General features: G+C 41.0%; 1 protein-coding gene and 1 non-coding gene across 2 annotated transcripts; both read right to left on the reverse strand.

Moving 5' to 3' along the window:
* Nucleotides 1-41: 41 nt before the first annotated feature.
* On the reverse strand, nt 42-2,116 carry LOC107610028 (purine permease 1). Its single transcript, XM_016312097.3, has 2 exons — nt 1,062-2,116; nt 42-684 (listed from the first exon to the last, which is right to left on the reverse strand). Exons 1-2 carry the CDS (start codon nt 1,809-1,811, stop codon nt 328-330), a joined length of 1,107 nt encoding a protein of 368 aa, XP_016167583.1. The 5' UTR covers nt 1,812-2,116; the 3' UTR covers nt 42-327.
* Nucleotides 2,117-21,362: 19,246 nt separating this feature from the next.
* LOC148550998 (small nucleolar RNA R71) lies at nt 21,363-21,470 on the reverse strand. The gene has a single exon (XR_015893180.1). It is a non-coding gene; the product is annotated as a small nucleolar RNA R71 (small nucleolar RNA).
* Between the last annotated feature and the right edge of the window lie 1,402 nt (nt 21,471-22,872).

Here is a 22,872-nt window from a genome sequence, read left to right on the forward strand (position 1 = left end):
TTTCTGTCGGTTCAGAAATTTGATATGTCTATGTATCAATATAGGATGAACTGTATATTAATTCTTTGATTCAAATATATACCAAATTAAATTCAGATGTACTTATCCAAAGAAGTATTATAAACTAGAATTTTTTACTACTAAGTACATTCAATGATAAAGATGATCTAAGGATGATAATGGACCGCCATTGTTGAAAAGATAGGAATGGATATTCGTTCGTTGTTTTAGTCAAGATCATGGGCCCTAGGGCGACCTGCTATATTGACAATTGAAGCAGAAGCAACCTAAGATGGTGAAATCATGACAATGACTTTGACTTGTCAATCATGGAATAAGAGAGCGAGGGGGACACTGAGCTTGCTCTGTATTGAGGCGGTGATTTTTGTTCCTCTTCCATTCTTGTTTGATCTCTCCATAGAAGTAGGACACGAAGCCCCACAGAGAAAGTACCAGAGCAACCCCCTTCTCTGCTTCAAAATTCTCCTTGTACAAGATCACAGCCAACACTTCAGTAACAGGCAGAAACACGGCAATTATAATCCCAGACAACAATGACGAGGCACAGAAGATAACCCCTATTGCTCCCAAGAAGAAAAATTGCCACATCATAGCACTCCACACTAACACATAATAGTACTTTGTTTCTCCAAGCTCATAATCTCTAGCTTCTCGTGGAATCACCTGCAAAACGAAACGCCCAAAATTGTCTTAAACATTACAAATTGAGAAAATCATAGAAGGCAACATTATACGACTAACATTGCAGCTAACATTCAACAGAAGGAAAAGAATATTCGAAATTCTTAAAAATAAGAATATTCGAAATCCAAACTTAATAAAAACTCATCATAAATGAGGTAAGGTTTATACCAAATTTGTTTGACAACCTACTATAATATTGGTTGAAATTGACGGAAATAGTGTTTCTCTAGCCTTATTCATTACTAACAAGGGATTGGAAAAGTTTTTAGAGAAAGCATTAAATAAACCACACGAGCATGCATGCAAGTATTTCTTAAAATGTATATAATTCTTGGGGTAATAAAGTGGTAACAGACCTTAAAGTCGTTATTTATTATCATCCCAATAGTGCAGAAAAAAGTGGCAAAGAAGCACATAACGAACTGAATCTCCATGACCAAAGAATAAGTGATATGTTGCTTGGTCTTCTTGTAAACCAACTCCACAAGAGGCAAAACAAACCCGTATAATGCAGCCGCGGCTACAATCATAAGAAAACCAACTATGTACTTCCCAGTGGACTCACCGTGAGGACGGTCCCCACTGGACCGTAGCGCCAAAACCACAGCGGCAATGGTCAACAAAACTATGGAGTTCACCGAATAAGCCGTGAACTTCTGCTTCACCAATAGGAAAGCGAAGACGGCAGTGAAAGAGAGGTGGGAGGCCTGAATAAGAGAAAAAGTGGACACTGGAAGAAGAGATACACCGTAGGCATAGAGGTAGTCGTCGAGGCCGGTGAGGATGCCTACTATAGCGGAGGCAAGAAACAGAGAAAGCTCCATAGAGATAAGCTTTGGTTTTGCAGAGTTGGTTGTTTTGTTGCATCTTTGATGTATATAGGAAATGGAAAGGGGAATGAGCATGACAGGGAAGCCGGCGGTTTCGAGGAAACTAGAGAGCCAGATGCGTTTTCCGCCGTGTATGAAGTAGAGGCGCATAACGAGTGGGCCGCCGGAGGTGCCTAAGCCCAGAAATATGGAGTTTGTAATGAGACCAAAAATTTTAGTTGTCTTCATGGTGGATGACTGGTTTGGTTGTTCTTCACTTCCATCAGTTTCAACCATCGCTCTTGATAGCTAGGAAACTTTGTCTTGCTTTTCTCTTTTTGTTGGACTATTGCTCTTCTCTCCTTGTAGTTTTTAGCATATGGAACTAAGCAACTAACTGAAGCGAAAGGCAAGGTATGCTCAAAAGAACATAAAGACAAACTATTTAAGATGTAGATATGTGTGGCTCATAGGTGAGAGATTTTTGCATAGGTGAAGGTCCAGAGATGGAGTGAAAATGATCAAACCACGTTGTTTTGACCAAAATACATTGTGGACTAACTCATACATGAAGTGAGAGTGAAAGTTAATTTTAGTGCAACTCCAGCGACGTGAATTTTCAGAGTACTGTTCCTTGGGACGATCCTTAGTTATTAGAGGAAATTAGAACATTTGGTCCGTGAAGGAATGAGGCCTAAAGAACCAAAATCCATTGCTTGCTTATCTTAAGAGTAAACATTTAACTCGATTTTGTCTATTTTTATGACGATTAAGATAATTTTTGTCTAAAAATAAAAGACACTTTGACTATTAATTTTTTTTTTTATTTTAGGATAATATATTTTTCAGTTAAAAAATTCAATAAATAATAACTGAAGTTAAATTTGTGAGGAATTTTATTTGTAATTTGTTGAGATTTTAAATCTCAAAATTCTTTTCAATAATAAGGCTAATTATACCACTATTTTTCATCCTCATTATTATAATTTTTACTTTTACTATTTCTATTGTGCAAGTATATTTTATTATTATTATCTTCTCAACCATCATTAATACCAACATCAATACTGTTACGATGGGTAACCGGAGATTAATAGGCTGGACTCGTTAGGTTGGCTTAATCACCTAAAGGGGGAAGCCTTTGAAGAGAATCACGTTCTTGGGCCTCCGTCCGACTTGTGAGTATGAATGAGCGGGGGGTAGTACCTGCAAAGACACTCCAATGCCTAAGTTAGCAAGGGAATAAGTAGGTTTAGAGAGTATTGGGCTTAGTAATACCTGAGGGATGTCAGGGTATTTATAGTGGTGAACCCATAACCACCGTTGGAGTAGTTCCACCATTTAAGGGGGAATAACTGTCCCTTTATCTTAGGGAAGTTAGGATAAGGCTCCTGGAAGTGGATAGAGAGATTTTAGGGGCAGTTACTCATTTGAATGAGTGTTTATCTGCCAGCTAATCTTCGTTCCCGACTTCTTTAGAGCAAGTCGTGGCAAGAACCGACTTCTCAGGGCGAAGGTCGGCGTTGGGGTGAGGCCCAATCCAAACGTTTGGACCTGGGCCTCAGCGTTGGGCCAGGGTATGAACAGTGCCCCTACTCGAGCCCAATTTCTTTTAAGACTTGGGTTCGAGTATTCTACTCGAGGTCGTAGCCGACCTGTGGAAGAACCGATGTGATCGCTTGGAACCGACGTGACTTTTCGTGACTTTTGAATTTTTACAGTTGCGTCTAATCAAACGTCGCGTCCGTTAGAGGTTCGTGTACCTTCACGTAGGGATTAATTACCTTGGTAACGGTGCACCCATTAATGACCGCTTCTATTTTTACTTTTATGCCCCTAACGTGTTTATAAATACTTTCCCTCTCTTTCGTTGTTTCATTTCTGCGAATTTTCAAACCTCTTCTCATCTGCTCGTGGGGAATTCTTGTTTGAAGGCATTCATCTTTCTCTATCCTTTTTCCAGGCAAAGATTAGTTTTTTCGCCTCTTCTCTTTTCATAAGGTGCTTCTGTTTGCATGCTTTTATTTTAGAGAGAGGAGTTGGCTTGTAGACTTCTGTTTTGATTCCAGGCCCCTTAGAGACCCTGTTTTTGATTCTTTTCCTTTTTCCCTTTGTAGGTTTTACTAATCCTCTTTAGGAAAAAATGTCTTCCCTTGAACTTCTTGCTCAGTGGGTCGACGTCACAGTCCTAGGGAAAGAACCTATGGTTGATATCGATTTTATCACCAACCTTCACACTCATCACAGGCTCTGCACCTCTGATGAGAATGAGCCAAAGTATGAGCTGCTTGCCCCGGGTTCGGAAGACCGGGTTTGTTTCGGGAGGGCTTCTAAGGCAGCCCCTCATTTCTTCTATATGTATGAGAGTATGATCACCTGCCTGGGCATTTTTCTCCCTTTTTCTGATTTTGAGATCGCTGTTCTATGTCACTCCCGTGTTGTTCCTACCCAGCTTCACCCCAATTCCTGGGGTTTTCTGAAAATTTACCAGTTCATTAGTCATGCTTTAGACTTTCTGACGTCCTTGAGGATTTTCTTTTTCCTCTTCCACATGACTAAGCCCTTTAGTGGGCAAAATAACAAGCAACAGTGGGTATCTTTCCGAGCTATACAAGGTCAGAGAGTCTTCACCCTTTTTGATGAATCTTTTCACGACTTTAAAAATTATTTTTTCAAAGTTCAAGTTGTAAAGGGTCACCACCCCTTTTTCCTGGATGAGAGTTCTTCTCCTCGCTTTCCTCTGTACTGGTTAGAGGCCTCCCCCTGTGAGAAATATAGTTTGGATGACCTGGATGAAGTGGAGGCAGCCATTGTGGGGTTCCTCCGAGAAGTGTGGGGGAGGGCCCCCTATCTGGATACCAAAAGTTTCTCTAGGGGGCTCCGACCTTTGTCCAGACACAATTAGGTAGCTTTTGGTTTGTTTATATTTTCCGACTTCGTTTCTTCTGACTTGTTTTGCTGACTTTGGCTACCTATTTATTTTTTACCGAGATGGCGAAAAAGAATTCCAGGGAGTCTTACTAGAGAGTTCAGGTTGCCAAGGCAAGATCCCGCGCCAGAGTTGGTGGCTCCAGGGTAACTAGCTCTTCTCTTCCTTCTCCTCCCCCTCCTTCCCGCAGTTTGGGGACCCCTTCCCGACCTATTGTTATTCCTTCCTCGACTTCTTCTCAGCCGTCCCCTCCTCCCCGATCTTCCCCTAAGCCAGAAAAGAAGAAGCGCAAGACTTTAGAGTCTAGCTCTTCTTTTGAAGGTGAGGCTAAAGTGGATGCGCCTCAATTTGTTTGAAAGTACATCTATCCTCATACCCGTATAGGTATGGATGATGTTTCTATTCGGAACCACCTTACTATTCTGGCTCAGGAGAGTATCAGGGCGGCGGGGGTGTGCACGAAGTTCCTTGATATTTTTGAGAAGACTCCTCTTAGCTCTCTGGGTTCATCCTCGAGGGTTGAAGAGTTGGAGGGGAGGCTTCTCTTATATCAGGAGCAGGAGAAGGGACTGAGGGAGGAGGTCACCAAATTGAAGGAGGAGAGGGATGGCCTCCGGAAGAGGGAAAGCAAGTTGCAGGCTCAGTGCAACATGGAGGAGGGCCTGAGGTTGAAGGCACAGGAGAGTTATTCGAGCTTGTTCGAAGACCTCGTGGTGGTGAAGAAGGATTTACTGAAAGTTCGGAATGACTATACCGAGTTGGAGGACTCTATTGCTGACGGGGCCGAGGAAGCATGGAGGATATTTAAGGAACAGGTCGGAGTTCTTGCTCCCGACCTAGATCTCTCTCCTTTGGACCCGGACAAGGTCGTCATTGACGGGGCTATAGTCTATCCTCCTTCTCCCCAATATGTCACTGAGTCAGATTTAAAGACTCGGGGGCAGAGGATAATGGAGTCTCCTCTCCGACCAAAGGATGCTCCGAGTTCCTCGAAGGCTCCGGGAACCTCCACTCCTTCTCCTATGGACACTTCTTTCCCTGGTCCTGATGGCGCTCCGACTACTCTTCCTGACTCTGGTGCTGCTCCTTCTAATCCTCTCGGCTCTGGTGGTGATGTTCTTTGAAAAAATTGATTGTGGCTATATGGGGGCCCGACCTGTGGGTCCCCTCTTTTTTAAACTTATTTTTTTTATGTGGTGGTGGTCTGCTAACATTTTTCTTGGCCTTTTAAGGCCGTAAACAAAATACTTAGAAATACCCTTTTTTGGATAAGGGTTTAAGTTACCTTTCTTTGTCTTTTTGTGTGCATGCTTTTCTGATTTTAGGTTTTTGGAAAACCCCTTTGATCCTTATTTTGAAAACCCTTTTTCTTGGCTGACTGTCCTTCCTTTTGAGTTTCTTTTTTCTTTAAGAACTTAGGACAGTCTTTAGCTTTGGCGCTTTTAATAGGTTTTTCGATCTCTTTTTTGGTATTCTTTATGCTCAATTTTTTTTGATTTATTGAGTTCCTATGACTTAGGTTATTTTTGCGATGCGTTTTCTTTGCTGCTCGGTTTTTTCATTTCGTCTTATGAGTCGGAACATTTCCGAGTTTCTCACGATCAACTTTTATAACCTCTTTACACCGACTTGTACCTCGTCGTTTCATCCTGACGACCATCTAGGTCGGTTCATGAGATTTTCACGTTTTGTCGAGCTTAAGTCGGCGCGTTTTGTAGAAAGAAAGAAAAGCGAGAAGAAATTTATAAGAGATATTCTAAAAGATCTTTATTTATTTGGGAAGGTACTTTTACTGCTACTAAGGGTTTTTATAATCTATTTCCCTTAGTCTCTACTATGATACCTCGTTAAAAATCCCCCTTCAGAAAAAACCCTTTTCTTTTGGGAAAAAATCATGAAGTTGGGAAAAGAATACATCAGGGAGTAGAGTTCGCTTTTAACGATAGTACCTTTTCATGTTACAAGCATGCCACGACCTTGGTAACTCGGTGCCGTTTAGGTTGGTCACCTTATAATAGCCTTTTCCTAAGACCTCACTAACTTTGTATGGTCCCTTCCAATTAGCAGCGAGATTTCCTTCCCCCGATTTGTTGACTCCATTGTCGTTTCTGATCAAAACCAAATCGTTTGGGGTGAAACTTCTTCGAATGACTTTTTTGTTGTACCTGGTAGTCATCCTTTGTTTCAATGCTGCTTCTCTTATCTGGGCTTGCTCTCGGACTTCGGGGAGCAATTCAAGCTCCTCTTTGTGCCCCTGTATGTTTCCGATCTCGTCATGGAGGATCACCCTTGGACTTTGTTCGCTGATTTCCACTGGTATCATGGCTTCTATGCCATAGACAAGTCGGAAGGGTGTTTCTCCTGTGGCGGATTGTGGTGTCGTCCGGTAAGCCCATAATACTTGTGGGAGCTCCTCGGCCCAAGCTCCCTTTGCATCTTGTAGTCTTTTCTTTAGTCTTGCCAGTATGACTTTGTTAGCTGCTTCGGCTTGTCCATTTGCTTGTGGATGTTCCACCGAGGTGAACTGGTATTTGATCTTCATATTGGCCACTAGGCTTCTAAAGGTAGAGTCGGTGAACTGGGTTCTATTATCTGTATTAATGGAATAGGGTATCCCATACCTTGTGATGATATTTTTGTAGAGGAACCTCCGACTTCTCTGGGCTGTGATGGTAGCTAATGGTTCTACTTCTATCCACTTTGTGAAGTAGTCTATTCCCACAATTAAGTATTTGACTTGTCCTGGGGCCTGGGGAAAAGGACCTAACAGATCCATTCCCCATTTTGCGAAGGGCCATGGAGAAGTTATACTGATGAGCTCCTCGGGGGGAGCCACGTGGAAATTTGCATGCATCTGGCATGGTTGGCACTTTTTCACAAATTCTGTGGCATCGTTCTGCAAGGTCGGCCAATAGAACCCAGCTCGGATTACTTTTCTGGCCAGTGACCTGGCTCCGAGATGGTTTCCACAGATCCCATTATGAACCTCCTCTAGTACTTCAATGGTCCTTGAGGTCGGTACGCACTTCAGCAATGGCGTTGATATTCCTCTTTTATAGAGGATATTTTTCACCAGAGTATAGTATTGTGCTTCCCTCCGGATTTTCTTGGCCTCTTTTTCCTCTTTGGGGAGGATGTCGAATTTTAGGTATTCGACCAAGGGATTCATCCATCCGAGGTTTAGACCGATTATTTCAAGGACATCTTGTTTGTCCTCTGCTTTCACCACAGAGGGTTCTTGGAGAGTTTCCTGGATCAGGCTTCTATTATTCCCCCTGGTTTAGTACTTGCTAACTTGGAGAGGGCGTCTGCTCTGCTATTAAGATCCCGAGTTATATGCCTGATCTCGGTTTCTGCAAAGCGCCCGAGGTGTTCCAAAGTTTTTTCCAAGTATCTCTTCATATTTGGGTCTTTGGCCTGATACCCTCCGTTTATCTGGGAGGTCACCACTTGAGAGTCACTGAATATCATCACTTTTGTTGCACCGACTTCCTCTGCCAGTTTCAATCCTGCAATCAGGGCTTCATATTCTGCCTGATTATTTGAAGCTGGGAATTCAAATTTGAGGAAGACCTCTATTTGGGTTCCCTTTTTATTAACCAGTATTATGCCTGCACCGCTTCCGGTCTTGTTTGAGGATCCATCTACGTATAGTTCCCACATAGTTGGATTTTCCTCTTGGTCTCCCGCGTACTCTGCTATGAAGTCGGTGAGGCATTGGGCTTTGATTGCTGTCCGAGTTTCATACTTTAAGTCAAACTCGGAGAGCTCTATCGCCCACTGAATCATTCTCCCTGCAACATCCGTCTTTTGGAGGATTTGCTTCATAGGTTGGTTCTTTCGGATTCTTATCGTGTGGGCTTGGAAGTAAGGCCGTAACCTCCGTGAGGCTATTACTAAGGAGTAGGCAAACTTCTCTAGTTTGTGATACCTTAGTTCGGGGCCCTGTAGAACTTTGCTGGTGAAGTACACTGGATGTTGTCCGACCTCGTCCTCTCTTATCAGGGCTGATGCGACAACTTTGTCTGCTATAGACAAATATAGGACAAGGTCTTCCCCAACTAGAGGTCGGGTTAGGATTGGAGGTTGGCTCAAGAACCTTTTGAACTCCTGGAATGCTTTTTCGCATTCTGGAGTCCATTCGAACTGGCATCTCTTTCTTAGTAGAGTGAACAATGGAAGGGATTTTAATGCTGACCCTGCCAAGAACCTGGAGAGGGCTGCAAGTCGGCCATTCAGTTGTTGAACCTCTCTTAAGCAAGTCGGGCTTTTCATTTCCAGGATAGCTTTACACTTGTTTGGATTTGGTTCGATCCACCTTTGTGTTAGCATAAACCCTAGGAATTTTCCAGCTTCCACCGCGAAGGCACACTTTGCGGGATTTAGCCTCATCCCGTGTAACCTTATGGTGTCGAAGACTTGCGAGAGGTCTGTCAAGAGGTCGGCTTTGTCCTTGGTTTTCACTAGCATGTCGTCCACGTAGACTTCCATTAAGTTCCCGAGGTGGGGAGTGAACACCTTGTTCATCAGCCTTTGGTATGTGGCCCCTGCGTTTTTTAATCCAAAAGGCATGACCACGTAGCAGTAGTTTACTCTGGGCGTGATGAATGACGTTTTCTCTTAGTCCGGCTTGTACATTGGAATTTGGTTGTATCCCGAGTAGGCATCCATGAACGACAAGTATTGATATCCCGAGCTAGAGTTCACTAGAACATCAATGCTTGGGAGTGGATAAGAGTCTTTGGGACATGCCTTATTCAGGTCGGTGTAGTCGACGCACATCCTCCACTTGCCGTTTTGCTTCTTGACTAGCACTACATTCGCTAGCCATGTTGGATATTTAACTTCTCTGATGAAGCCGGCTTCTAGGAATGCTTGTACCTGCTCCTCTACCGCTTGGGCTCGTTCCGGGCCGAGCTTATGCCTTCGCTGTTGTACAGGTCAGGATCCTGGATGTATTGAGAGCTTGTGGGACATAAACTCGGGGTCTATCCCGGGCATGTTGGAGGCTTTCCAGGCAAAGAGGTCAGAGTTGTCTCTTAAGAGCTTGGTCAACCTTTGCTTTAAGACTTCCTCTAGGTTGGTACCTATGTTGGTGTTTTTCCCTTCCTCTTTGCCGACCTGTATTTCCTCAGTTTTTCCTCCTGGCTGTGGTCGCAACTCTTCTTTGGCCCTTGCGCCACTGAGCTCTATGGTGTGGACTTCCTTGCCTTTTTCCCTCAGGTTCAGGATTTCATTGTACCATTTTCTTGCCAATTTCTGATCTCCCCGTACCGTTGCTATCCCCGCAGGTGTCAGGAATTTCATGCAAAGATGAGGGGTAGACACCACCGCTTCGAGTCAATTTAGGGTAGCTCTGCCGATTAGGGCATTATATACTGACCCCACGTCGATAACTATAAAGTCTATACTCAGAGTTTTGGATTTTTCCCCCTTTCCGAAGGTATTGTGGAGGGGTAGGAATCCTAGTGATTTTATTGGCGTGTCGCCTAGCCCGTACAAGGTGTCAGGGTAGGCTCTTAACTCCCTTTCATCCAACCCTAGTTTGTCGAATGCGGGCTTGAAAAGGATGTCTGCTGAACTCCCTTGATCTACTAGGGTTCTGTGGAGATGGGCATTGGCTAGGATCATGGTTATCACCACTAGATCATCGTGTCCAGGGATTACTCCTTGCCCATCCTCCTTTGTAAATGAGATAGTAGGGAGGTCGGGTGATTCGCTCCCGACCTGGTAGACTCGCTTGAGGTGTCTCTTGCGAGATGACTTGGTGAGTCCTCCTCCCGCAAATCCTCTCGAGATCATGTGTATGTGTCTCTCGGGGGTTTGTGGTGGTGGGTCTCTTCTGTCCCCATCATCTCACTTTCTCTTCCCATGATTGTCCGACCTTTCCATGAGATATCTGTCAAGTCAGCCTTCTCTGGCCAGCTTTTCTGTCACATTTTTGAGGTCGTAGCAATCATTTGTGGAGTGACCATATATCTTATGGTATTTGCAGTAGTCGCTGCGACTTCCTCCCCTTTTATTTTTAATGGGCCTGGGAGGCGGCAGTCTTTCAGTATTGCAGATTTCTCTGTATACATCCACTATGAAAACCTTTAAAGGAGTATAAGAGTGATATTTCCTTGGTCTGTCGAGAACGAGCTCTTCTTTTTTCTTGGGCTCTCTTTTTTTCTCTTTTACCGAGTGGGGGTGCCCAGGTCGCCAGCTCGGCTCTCGTAGTCTGGCATTCTCCTCCATGTTGATGTACTTTTCAGCTCTTTTTTGTACATCACTTAAGGAGGCGGGGTGCCTTTTTAATATGGACTGTGAGAAGGGACCTTCTCTAAGCCCATTTACTAGCCCCATAATAACTGTCTCAATGGGCAAGTCTTGAATCTCCAAGCATGCTTTGTTGAACCTTTCTATATAGTCCCGTAGAGGTTCTCCGACCTCCTGCTTTATTCCCAGGAGGCTCGGTGCATGCTTGACTTTATCCTTCTGGATGGAGAACCTCATTAAGAACTTCCTCGAGAGGTCCTCAAAGCTGGTGACCGACCATGGGGGGAGGCTATCGAACCACTTCATCGCCGCTTTTGACAGGGTGGCCAGGAAAGCTTTGCAGCGCGTTGCATCAGAAGCGTCAGCCAGATACATCCGGCTTTTAAAATTGCTTAAATGATGCTTCAGGTCCGTGGTTCCATCATAGATGTTCATATCAGGGCTTTTGAAGTTTCTTGAAACTTTTGCCCTCATTATGTCCTCACTGAAGGGGTCCTCTCCTCCTAGGGGCGACTCTTCTCGATCGCCACGGGAGTTCCGGCCTTTGAGGGAGGATTCTAGTTTTAAGAGTTTTTCCTCTAACTCTTTTCGTCGTGCCATCTCCTTCCTTAGGTTCTTTTCTGCCTCCCTTTGTCGTTCCAGCTCCTGTTCCAGCTGTTCCAAACGACCTTGGTGGCCATGGACTAGTCCCATTAGTTCAGTCGCATGGGATGGTCCGTCCTTTTCCGATTCACGCCTCTCCGAGGAGTTCATCTTCGGATTTTTCAATCTGGAGGTGCCTTCCCTATGTTGGTCATTGGTTCCCTGGTGATGAGTTAGATCTGCGTCATTGTTTCCGGTATCTAGATTTTCTTGCTCGGAATCTGACGCTACATAACCGTCTTCATGTGACATATTCGCTATTAGTGGCTGATCTCTCGGGTCCCTGACAACGGCACCAATGTTACGATGGGTAACCGGAGATTAATGGGCTGGACTTGTTAGGTTGGCTCAATCACCTAAAGGGGGAAGCCTTTGAAGAGAATCACGTTCTGGTGCCTCCGTCCGACTTGTGAGTATGAATGAGCGGGGGGTGGTACCTGCAAAGACACTTCGATACCTAAGTTAGCAAGGGAATAAGCAGGTTTAGAGAGTATTGGGCTTAGTGATACCTAAGAGATGTCAGGGTATTTATAATGGTGAACCCATAACCACCGTTGCAGTAGTTCCACCATTTAAGGGGGGAATAACCGTCCCTTTATCTTAGGGAAGTTGGGATAAAGCTCCTGGAAGTGGGTAGAGAGATTTTAGGGGCAATTACTCATTTGAATGAGTGTTTATCTGCCAGCTAATCTTTGTTCCCGACTTCTTTAGAGCAAGTCGTGGCAAGAACCGACTTCTCAGGGCGAAGGTCGGCGTTGGGGTGAGGCCCAATCCTTTGGATTGGGCCTTCCGTTTGGACCTGGGCCTTAGCGTTGGGCCAGGGTATGAACAAATACTATCAACATTACTATTCTCTTTTTTCATTTCTTATTCGATCTTATTTTTTTCTCTTTAAAAGATTTTTGTACTGTAATTACTTGTTCTCCATATAATATTACTTCTAATAATGCTTTTTCTCCACTTAACCACTATTAGTAAATAAAAATTTCAAATTATAAATAAAACTCCAAAAAACTTAATTTTTATTACTACTTTATGTATTTTTTAATAGAGAGATCGTATTGTCCCAAAATAAAAAGGTTTAAGATCAAAGTGTCTCTTTTTATTAGACAGGAATCATTTTGTTTTTTGTAAAAATAGATAAAGACCGAATTAGGTCTTTACTCTTTCATTAATAATAGGATAAAGGAAAAGTATAGGGAACCAAGTGTCTAACCAGTCAAGAATTGAACAACTTAATTAATAATTATTAATTTTAAATTATTTTTTTAAATTCAAAATTTGATTAATTAACATTAATGGTATTTTTAAATCAAAACTTACCCTAATTTATTTTCACTTCCACTCACCATTCACCACACAAAACCACAAATCCTAATCCCTCTCCCCAATGCCCCACGTTGTCGCGATTTCGTCGTGCCGCCGTAGCGCCGCCACTGCACCTCCTCGCGCACCATCGCCAGTCGTCCTTGCATCCTTTTCCGCCACCTCATTTGTCGTTCGCGCAGGAAAGACAGCCACCATCGCACTTCTGCTTCACCCTCCACTCGCACTCACCTCGCTCGCCCAATGCATCCTCGTCGCTTGCGACTCCCCATCGCTCGCCACTTGCACCCCACAGCTTTCCATCTGTCGCGACGCAGCCACCACCAGGCCCTCATTCGCGACTCCTACAGGATCCTGCGCTCCAGTAGTCAGACCTGACTTGTTTCCTCCAGAAACATGGATCCCCTTCAACAAAAAATTCACTGCAGCAAACAAAGAGATCTTCACAATTGATCTCATTTCTAAAGAAAATGTCGGGTTTCAGATATTCCTAGGGGCAACAACATGGCTAAGAGTCTTAGGAAGCTATCTTCCTGAACAAGACGTACTTTTTGGGTTCGATGCCTATTATCGGACACAAGGAATTTCCATATGGCCAGATGGATTAAAATACAAGAAAAACTTCTTGCCATTCGTCACTACTACTGGTATCTTTGAAATCAGCAAGGCCCCTTCAGAATATGAAGACGTTCAGAAAAGATTGTTGAAAACTTGGTGTGACAGCCATGACAAGTTCGTCCATCCTCTCCCTCTGTGGAAAAATCAAGAATTCTATATCCGACTACCTTTCAAGAAGAATGAAGATATCAATCTCACAAAAACAACTCATTCAGGAATGAATCCTGAAGATTTAAAATTAGCCAAGGAAGAATGTGCTGCGTTACTATGACAAAAGATCTGAACAAATTGGGCGTGTCAAGCCTTCTATGTTGAAAAAAGATTAGAACAAATCTGAGGCAAAAAGAGATTAGTCATTGATTACAGACCCTTAAATACATTCTTTCAAGATGACAAATTCCTAATATCCAGAATTAATGCCATCACCTCTCGCCTCAGCGATGCTAAGGTTTTTAGCAAGTTTGATCTAAAAGCTAGATTTTGGCAGCTTGGTATTCATCCTGAAAATAGATACAAAATAGGTTTTTGTATACCTGATGCACAATACCAATGGACTGTCATGCTATTTGGATTAAAGGTGGCTCCATCATTATTCCAAAATACCATGATCAAAATCTTTGAGCCCATACTCCATTCAACCCTAATCTACATAGATGACATTCTCTTGTTCTCAAAAGATGGTCCAACTCATCAAACTCTCTTGGCCCAATTTGCTACCATTATTGAGAAATATGGAATCATGTTATCTATAAAAAGAAGTCACATTAGACAGGCCCAAATTAAATTTTTGGGAATAACCTTTCGAGATGGATTTTTCCAACCAGGAGATCACATTTTTAAAGAACTGTTAAATTTTCCTGACGACCACCTGTCGACAAAACAAGTCCAATAGTTCTTGGGCGTTGTGGACTTTATTCCAAATGTGTCTAGGCACACGAGTCAGTTATCAAAGATGCTGAAAAAGCAACCCCCAGCTTGGGGTCCTGAACAAACAGCAGCTGTCAAGCACTTAAAAGAAGTAGCTCAAAAACCCCATCCATTAAAAATCCCTAGCAAAAGACAACGCATTCTGTAAACTGATGCTAGCGACAATTACTGGGGAGATGTTCTACTTGAAGAGATTGATGGAACAAGACATTACTGTGCACATGCCAGTGGACAATTCAAAGAATCAGAAAAGCATTACCATGCCACATACAAAGAGATTCTTGCAGTCAAAAGAGGGATAAAGAAATTCAGCTTTCATCTAAGTCCTTACCACTTTATCGTGGAAATGGACAATACATCATTTCCATCAATGTTGGAAACCAAAGGGAAGACACTTCCAGATTCACAACTCTTAAGATGGAAAGATTGGTTTTCTCGCTATAAATTCACAGTTAAGCACATCAAAGAAAACCATAACATAATAGCCGATTATCTCTCTCGTCCTAATAAAGAACCTCAACAAAAATCCTCCATCTTTTAACAATAAACACCATCAATCTACCAATATTTCTTCTTTCAGACTGCCCTCAAGACCATCATTTTTATAGAAGACCAGTAGAGCCTTTACCTTTCTCAGCCAAGCCAACAAATCCCACTGAAGTAAAAAACCCTAGCCCAACAATGTCTGTTTTACTGGTTACATAGACTCCTCCTTGTTATGCAGATAACAGCCAACCCTCGATATTTTGATATTGAATTTCCTTACTACATCATCCCCATCATCATGGGACCAATTCTAGAAGAAATGTTATAGTTCATGTGGGCACTTTCTGCCCAATATGACTGTGCCATAATTGTTACCGCTCTTGCCATATATCATGCTTTGTGATAGGTAATTATCGGGGTCACTCCTTGAACAACTTCTGACTATGTTTGTCCCTATCCCAACATGACGAGGGAAACTTTACAATGCACTGGAGGCTCATGGAATATGGAATATTCCTCACAAAAAGAAGCAGAAATTTTCTTGTTCTTTTGTCCTAAGGAGACAGTTCTATTACAAGCAAGAAACCCTCTAAACATGATGCAACATTAACATAGTAGAGCATTCAAAGATGTGGCCCATAGATGAAAAAAGCTATCTCAACATTCTTGCCAAACATCTTACTTTTTGCAATAACCCTAATATCAATACGCTATCGGGAATTATTGAAGGACTTTCTCTCTGCCAAGAAGAAGACAGTTCTAGCTCCTCGAGGACAACCAGAACAATACAAGAAGAGTTACGACAATTCCAGACTAATTTTCTTACTGGGTCCATCTCTTTTCAAACCCCATCACTCGCTCAAGACTCAAGCCCGTGGGATAATCCACCATTCTCTCAAAATACTTACAACTATGAAGAAGAACTAGATGCAAGGGTTTATCCACTTTTATCTAGCTCAACACATGTGGTTGCAGGAATTGATGATGACACTGAAAAACCAACTGAAGTGCCATTTACTGCCTATGAAAGACTTGGGGATTATTTTCAGCAAGAAGATACAACCGTGTTTGCTCCACATTTAGAACACATAGATGACATCACGGAGCATGAGCCTATCACTAAGTTCTGGCCCTTAGCCAAATAATTATGTATGCAATAAATGTGTAATAATGGAGTTGATAAGATCCTTATCCTCATCCTCCACGTGTCTAGATCTTGGTAGTCTGTTTAAATTTGTTTGTCCTTATGTATTGTTTGTAGTAGGAGATAAGATTCCTTCTTATCTGCCACATATTCTGTTTTTATTAGTCGTGACGATTTTAGCCTTATCTATAAGTCTCTATATATAGAGGCCTCTATCATTGTAATGGACCAACTCAGTTTCGAATTCAAAAACCCATTGTGATATATTCACCATGAATACTTGCTAAAATTCTCTTCCTCTCTAAAAACTTGATTCTTTAATATGCCTATCGTTGCTTCTTAGTTTCACGTATGCTCTAGCCTTGCCTCTTGTATGAGGATCCTACCTATCAAAAATAAAACTAATCAAATCCATGGGAATTTCTAGTGTTGGAAAAGAAAAGAGCACCAAAATTTCAGGATGTTTTGTTAAGAGTTCCATTGACGACCTCTGTTTTGAAACTATTATAGGTCTATTGGGAAATAGTTGCAAAACATCCATAAAATTTGGATCTCACTTTTATGAGTACGCCTGGATCCATCCCTGTGGTATTAAAGCCAGGTTGAGATTTTGATCATGCAAGTCCTTATGAAAACCTCATGTCATCTATTGTTTGTCTTTTTGCGATGAACTTAGAGTTTCACATAACTTTTCATACCCAAGAACACCACAACAAAATGGCGTTGTGGAAAGAAGAAATAAAAGTCTTCAAGAAATGGCTAGGGCATGTTATGTGAAAGTGATGTTCCTAAGTTCCTTTGAGCTGACGCTGTGAACACGACATGCTACATTATGACTAAAAGAAAACAAAACTACAAACAAGAAACATCTTAGGATATAACATGGAACCATTGACCATTGGTTTTGTTTCAAAAGTGTTATGAAACCAACGCTACAACAGACTGCTAAACAAGTCTAATATGAAATTCCACTAAAAAAATAATTTCTCTCTCCTTCTCACATTTTAAACCACCTTCCCCTGGTTTATAAAAAAAGCTTCTTTTGTTGCTTCCCTTCTATTTTCATCTCCGCTGCTTCTCCTTTTAGGTGCCAATGTCGCTGCTTCTTCTTTTAGTGTCATCGCCACTACATCTTCTCGTGGTTCAGCAATACCTAAGCACTGTTGGGTAAAGAATTTATGGAGTCAATGAGGTATGTTATGAAAGGTGTTATTGTTGTCATAAGTAAATAGCTATTTCTGATCATAAAAGATTGAGACATTGATAATACTGAATATGACTAATTTAAATAAATTTTGTAACCATTAAAAATTTATTCTGTTTGACATTTCTAACAAGACATCAATTTTTCAAATTTGCCATTAGTTTAACAGTCCTCGTGGCAAATACTATTCCATCTTGGCTTCCCAACATGGTATTATCTCCTGATTTTACCATAATGACCCTATGTGCTTGATGAGCGGATAATTTATACGCTTTTTGACATTGTTTTTAGTATGTTTTTAGTAGAATCTAGTTACTTTTAGGGATGTTTTCATTAGTTTTTATGTTAAATTCACATTTCTGGACTTTACTATGAGTTTGTGTGTTTTTCTGTGATTTCAGGTATTTTCTGGCTGAAATTGAGGGACTTGAGCAAAAATCAGATTCAGAGGTTGAAGAAGGACTGCTGATGCTGTTGGATTCTGACCTCCCTGCACTCAAAATGGGTTTTCTGGAGCTACAGAACTCGAAATGGCGCGCATCCAATTGAGTTGGAAAGTAGACATCTAGGGCTTTCCATCAATGTATAATAGTTCATACTTTGGCCAAGAATAGATGACGTAAACTGGCGTTCAACGCCAGCTTTCTGCCCAAATCTGGCATCCAGCGCCAGAAAAGGAGCCAAAACCAGAGTTGAACGCCCAAACTGGCACAAAAGCTGGCGTTCAACTCCAAGAAAGACCTCTACACGTGCAACACTCAAGCTCAGCCCAAACACACACCAAGTGGGCCCCGGAAGTGGATTTATGCATCAATTACTTACTCATGTAAACCCTAGTAGCTAGTTTATTATAAATAGGACCTTTTACTATTGTATTAGGCATCTTTTGAACCATCTTTGAATCTTTTGATCATATTTGGACGCCTGGTTCTTAGATCAGAAGGGCTGGCCATTCGGCCATGCCTGGACCTTTCATTTATGTATTTTCAACGGTAGAGTTTCTACACTCCATAGATTAAGGTGTGGAGCTCTGCTGTTCCTCAAAGATTAATGCAAAGTACTTCTGTTTTCTATTCAATTCATCTTATTTCGCTTCTAAGATATCCATTCGCACCCAAGAACGTGATGAAGGTGATGATTATGTGTGACGCTCATCACCATTCTCCCCTATGAACACGTGCCTGACAAACACTTCCGTTCTACATGAAATAAGCTAGAATGAATATCTCTTAGATCTCTTAACCGGAATCTTCGTGGCGTAAGCTAGAATGATGGCGGAATTCAAGAGAATCCGGAAAGTCTAAACCTTGTCTGTGGTATTCCGAGTAGGATTCAATGATTGAATGACTGTGACGAGCTTCAAACTCGCGAGTGCTGGGCGTTAGTGACAGACGCAAAAGGAGGGTGAATCCTATTCCAGCATGATCGAGAACCGACAGATGATTAGCCGTGCTGTGACAGAGCATGTGAGCATATTTTTCACTGAGAGGAGGGGATGTAGCCACTGACAACGGTGATGCCCTTGCATAAAGCCAGCCATGGAAAGGAGTAAGACTGATTGGATGAAGATAGCAGGAAAGCAGAGGTTCAGAGGAATGAAAAGCATCTCCATTCGCTTATCTGAAATTCCTACCAATGATTTACATAAGTACCTCTATCCCTATTCTATTAATTATTATTCGAAAACACCATTATCAATTTATATCTGCCTGACTGAGATTTGCAAGGTGACCATAGCTTGCTTCATACCAACAATCTCCGTGGGATTCGACCCTTACTCACGTAAGGTATTACTTGGACGACCCAGTGCACTTGCTGGTTAGTTACACGGAGTTGTGAACCATGGTCTTGGTACCAAGTTTTGGCGCCATTTCCAGGGAAAGAAAGAGCAATGAATTTTACATAATTAAAGTGTAATCACGATTCCGCGTACCAAGTTTTTGGCGCCGTTGCCGGGGATTGTTCGAGTTTGGACAACTGACGGTTCATCTTGTTGCTCAGATTAGGTAATTTTCTTTTTGTTTTGTTTTCAAAAATTTTTCAAAAATCTTTCAAAAATTTTCTCATCTGTTTTCGGAAAAAAAATAATATAAAAATGTTTTCAAAAATTTTATTCAAAATTTTTCAGAATGAATTCTAGTGTTTCATGAAGCATGTTGAAGCCTGGCTGGCTGTAAAGCCATGTCTAATTCCTTTGGGAATGAGTATGTCAGGCGTGTCATGTCTGAATTACATGCTGAAGCTTGGCTGGCTAGTGAGCCATGTCTAATTCCTGGACTGAAGCTTTAGACTAAGAATGCAAGATTCCTGGAATTCATATTAAAAATTTTGGAATCCTTATTTTTATTTTTCACAAAAATGTTCGAAAAAAAAATCAAAAAAATTAGAAAATCATAAAAATAAAAAATATTTTGTGTTTCTTGTTTGAGTCTTGAGTCATATCATAAGTTTGGTGTCAACTGCATGTGCATCTTGCATTTTTTCGAAACTTTCCATGCATTCATAGTGTTCATCATGATCTTCAAGTTGTTCTTGGTAAGTCTTCTTATTTGATCTTGATGATTTCATGTTTTGTGTCTTTTCTTGTTTTACATGTGCATTTTTCGTTTCTTAGAGTCTAAACATGAAAGATTTCTAAGTTTGGTGTCTTACATGTTTTCTTTGCATAAAAAATTTTTCAAAAATATGTTCTTGATGTTTATCTTGACATTCAAAGTGTTCTTGGTGTTCATCTTGACATTCATATCATTCATGCATGCATTCATGGTTTTGATTCAAAATTTTCATGCATTGAGTCTTTTTGTTGTTTTTCTCTCTCATCATAAAAATTCAAAAATCAAAAAAATATATCTTTCCCTTTTTCTCTCATCAAATTCGAGAATTTGGATTGACTTTTTCAAAAATTTTTAAATCAAATTGTTTCATGAGTCAAATCAAATTTTCAATTTAAAAATCTCATCTTTTTCAAAATCTTTTTCAAAAATCAAATCTTTTTCATTTTTCTGAGTTATTTTTGAAAATTTAAAAAATATTTTTCAAAAATCTTTTTCTTAATTTTACATCATAATTTTCGAAAATAACATCACCAATTAATGTTTTGATTTAAAAATTTTAAGTTTGTTACTTACTTGTTAAGAAAGATTCAAACTTTAAGTTCTAGAATCATATCTTGTGATTTCTTGTGAATCAAGTCATTAATTGAGATTTTAAAAATCAAATCTTTTTCAAAAACTAATTTCTATCATATCTTTTCAAAAATATCTTCTCATTTTACCTTTTTCAAAAAGTTGGTTTCAAAATATCTTTTCTAACCTCCTAACTTCTTATCTTTTCAAAATTTGTTTCAACTAACTAACTAACTTTTTGTTTGTTTCTTAACTTCTTCAAAACTACCTAACTAACTCTCTCTCTCTAATTTTCGAAAATATCTTCCCTCTTTTTCAAAAATTTCTTTTTAATTAACTAATTATTCTTATTTTTATTTTTGATTTTAAAAAATTTTCGAAAAATACTAACATTTTTCAAAAACCATTTTCGAAAATCACTAACTCTTTTTCAAAAATATTTTTCGAAAATTCTCCCTCTCCCATCTTATTCTATTTATTTATTCATCTACTAACATCTCATCTCACATCTCTGGCATCCTCACAGTTGTGTTTCTTTCTTTACATCACACTCTTTGTCTCCCTCTTTTCTTCCACTCACAAAGGGATCCCTATACTGTGGTATGAAGGATCCATATTATTATTATTATTTTTTTTGTGCCCTCTTCTTTGTCATATGAGCAGGAGCAAGGATAAGAACATTCTTGTGGAAGCAGATCCAGAACCTGAAAGGACTCTGAAAAGGAAACTAAGAGAAGCTAAAATACAACAATCCAGAGATAACCTTTCAGAAATTTTCGAACAGGAAGAGGAGATGGCAGCCGAAAATAATAATAATGTAAGGAAGATGCTTGGTGACTTTACTGCACCTAATTCCAATTTACATGGAAGAAGCATCTCCATTCCTGCCATTGGAGCAAACAACTTTGAGCTGAAACCTCAATTAGTTTCTCTGATGCAGCAGAACTGCAAGTTTCATGGACTTCCATCTGAAGATCCTTTTCAGTTCTTAACTGAATTCTTGCAGATATGTGATACTGTTAAGACTAATAGAGTAGATCCTGAAGTCTACAGGCTCATGCTTTTCCCCTTTGCTGTAAGAGACAGAGCTAGATTATGGTTGGATTCTCAACCCAAAGACAACCTGAACTCTTGGGATAAGCTGGTCACGGCTTTCTTAGCCAAGTACTTTCCTCCTCAAAAGCTGAGCAAGCTTAGAGCTGATGTTCAAACCTTCAGACAGAAAGAAGGTGAATCCCTCTATGAAGCTTGGGAAAGATACAAACAGTTGACCAAAAAGTGTCCTTCTGACATGCTTTCAGAATGGACCATCCTGGATATATTCTATGATGGTTTATCTGAGCTATCAAAAATGTCACTGGACACTTCTGCAGGTGGATCCATTCACCTAAAGAAAACGCCTGCAGAAGCTTAAGAACTCATTGACATGGTTGCTAATAACCAGTTCATGTACACTTCTGAAAGGAATCCTGTGAGTAATGGGACGCCTATGAAGAAGGGAGTTCTTGAAGTTGATACTCTGAATGCCATATTGGCTCAGAATAAAATATTGACTCAGCAAGTCAATATGATCTCTCAGAGTCTGCATGGAATGCAAGCTGCATCCAACAGTACTCAAGAGGCTTCTTATGAAGAAGAAGCTTATGATCCTGAGAACCCTGCAATAGCAGAGGTGAATTACTTAGGTGAACCTTATGGACACACCTATAACTCATCATGGAGAAATCATCCAAATTTCTCATGGAAAGATCAAAAGCCTCAACAAGGCTTTAATAATGGTGGAAGAAACAGGTTTAACAATAATAAACCTTTTCCATCATCCACTCAGCAACAGACAGAGAACTCTGAGCAAAATGCTTCTAATTTAGCAAATCTAGTCTCTGATCTATCCAAGGCCACTGTGAGCTTCATGAATGAAACAAGGTCTTCCATTAGAAATTTGGAAGCACAAGTGGGCCAGCTGAGTAAAAGGATCACTGAAATCCCTCCCAGTACTCTCCTAAGCAATACAGAAGAGAACCCAAAAGGAGAGTGCAAGGCCATTGACATAAGCAAAATGGCCGAACCCAATGAGGGAGAGGAGGACGTGAATCCCAAGGAGGAAGACCTCCTGGGATGTCCAGTGACCACTAAGGAGCTTCCCTCTGAGGAACAAAAGGACTCTGAGGCTCATCTAGAGACCATAGAGATTCCATTGAACCTCCTTATGCCCTTCATGAGCTCTGATGAGTATTCCTCTTCTGAAGAGAATGAGGATGTTACTGAAGAGCAGACTGCCAAGTTTCTTGGTGCAATCATGAAGCTGAATGCCAAATTATTTGGCATTGATACTTGGGAAGTTGAACCTCCCTTGTTCATCAATGAACTAAGTGATCTGGATCAACTGACATTGCCTCAGAAGAGACAGGATCCTAGAAAGTTCATAATACCCTGTACCATAGGCACCATGATCTTTAAGGCTCTATGTGACCTTGGTTCAGGAATAAACCTCATGCCCCTCTCTGTAATAGAGAAACTGGGAACCTATGGGGTGCAAGCTGCTAAAATCTCATTAGAGATGGCAGACAATTCAAGAAAACAGGCATATGGACAAGTAGAGGACGTGTTAGTAAAGGTTGAAGGCCTTTACATCCCTGCTGATTTCATAGTCCTGGATACTGGAAAGGAAGAGGATGAATCCATCATCCTAGGAAGACCTT

Source organism: Arachis ipaensis, chromosome B7 (genome assembly GCF_059453495.1).
Source record: "Arachis ipaensis isolate K30076 ecotype BB chromosome B7, ASM5945349v1, whole genome shotgun sequence".
Taxonomy (NCBI): domain Eukaryota; kingdom Viridiplantae; phylum Streptophyta; class Magnoliopsida; order Fabales; family Fabaceae; genus Arachis; species Arachis ipaensis.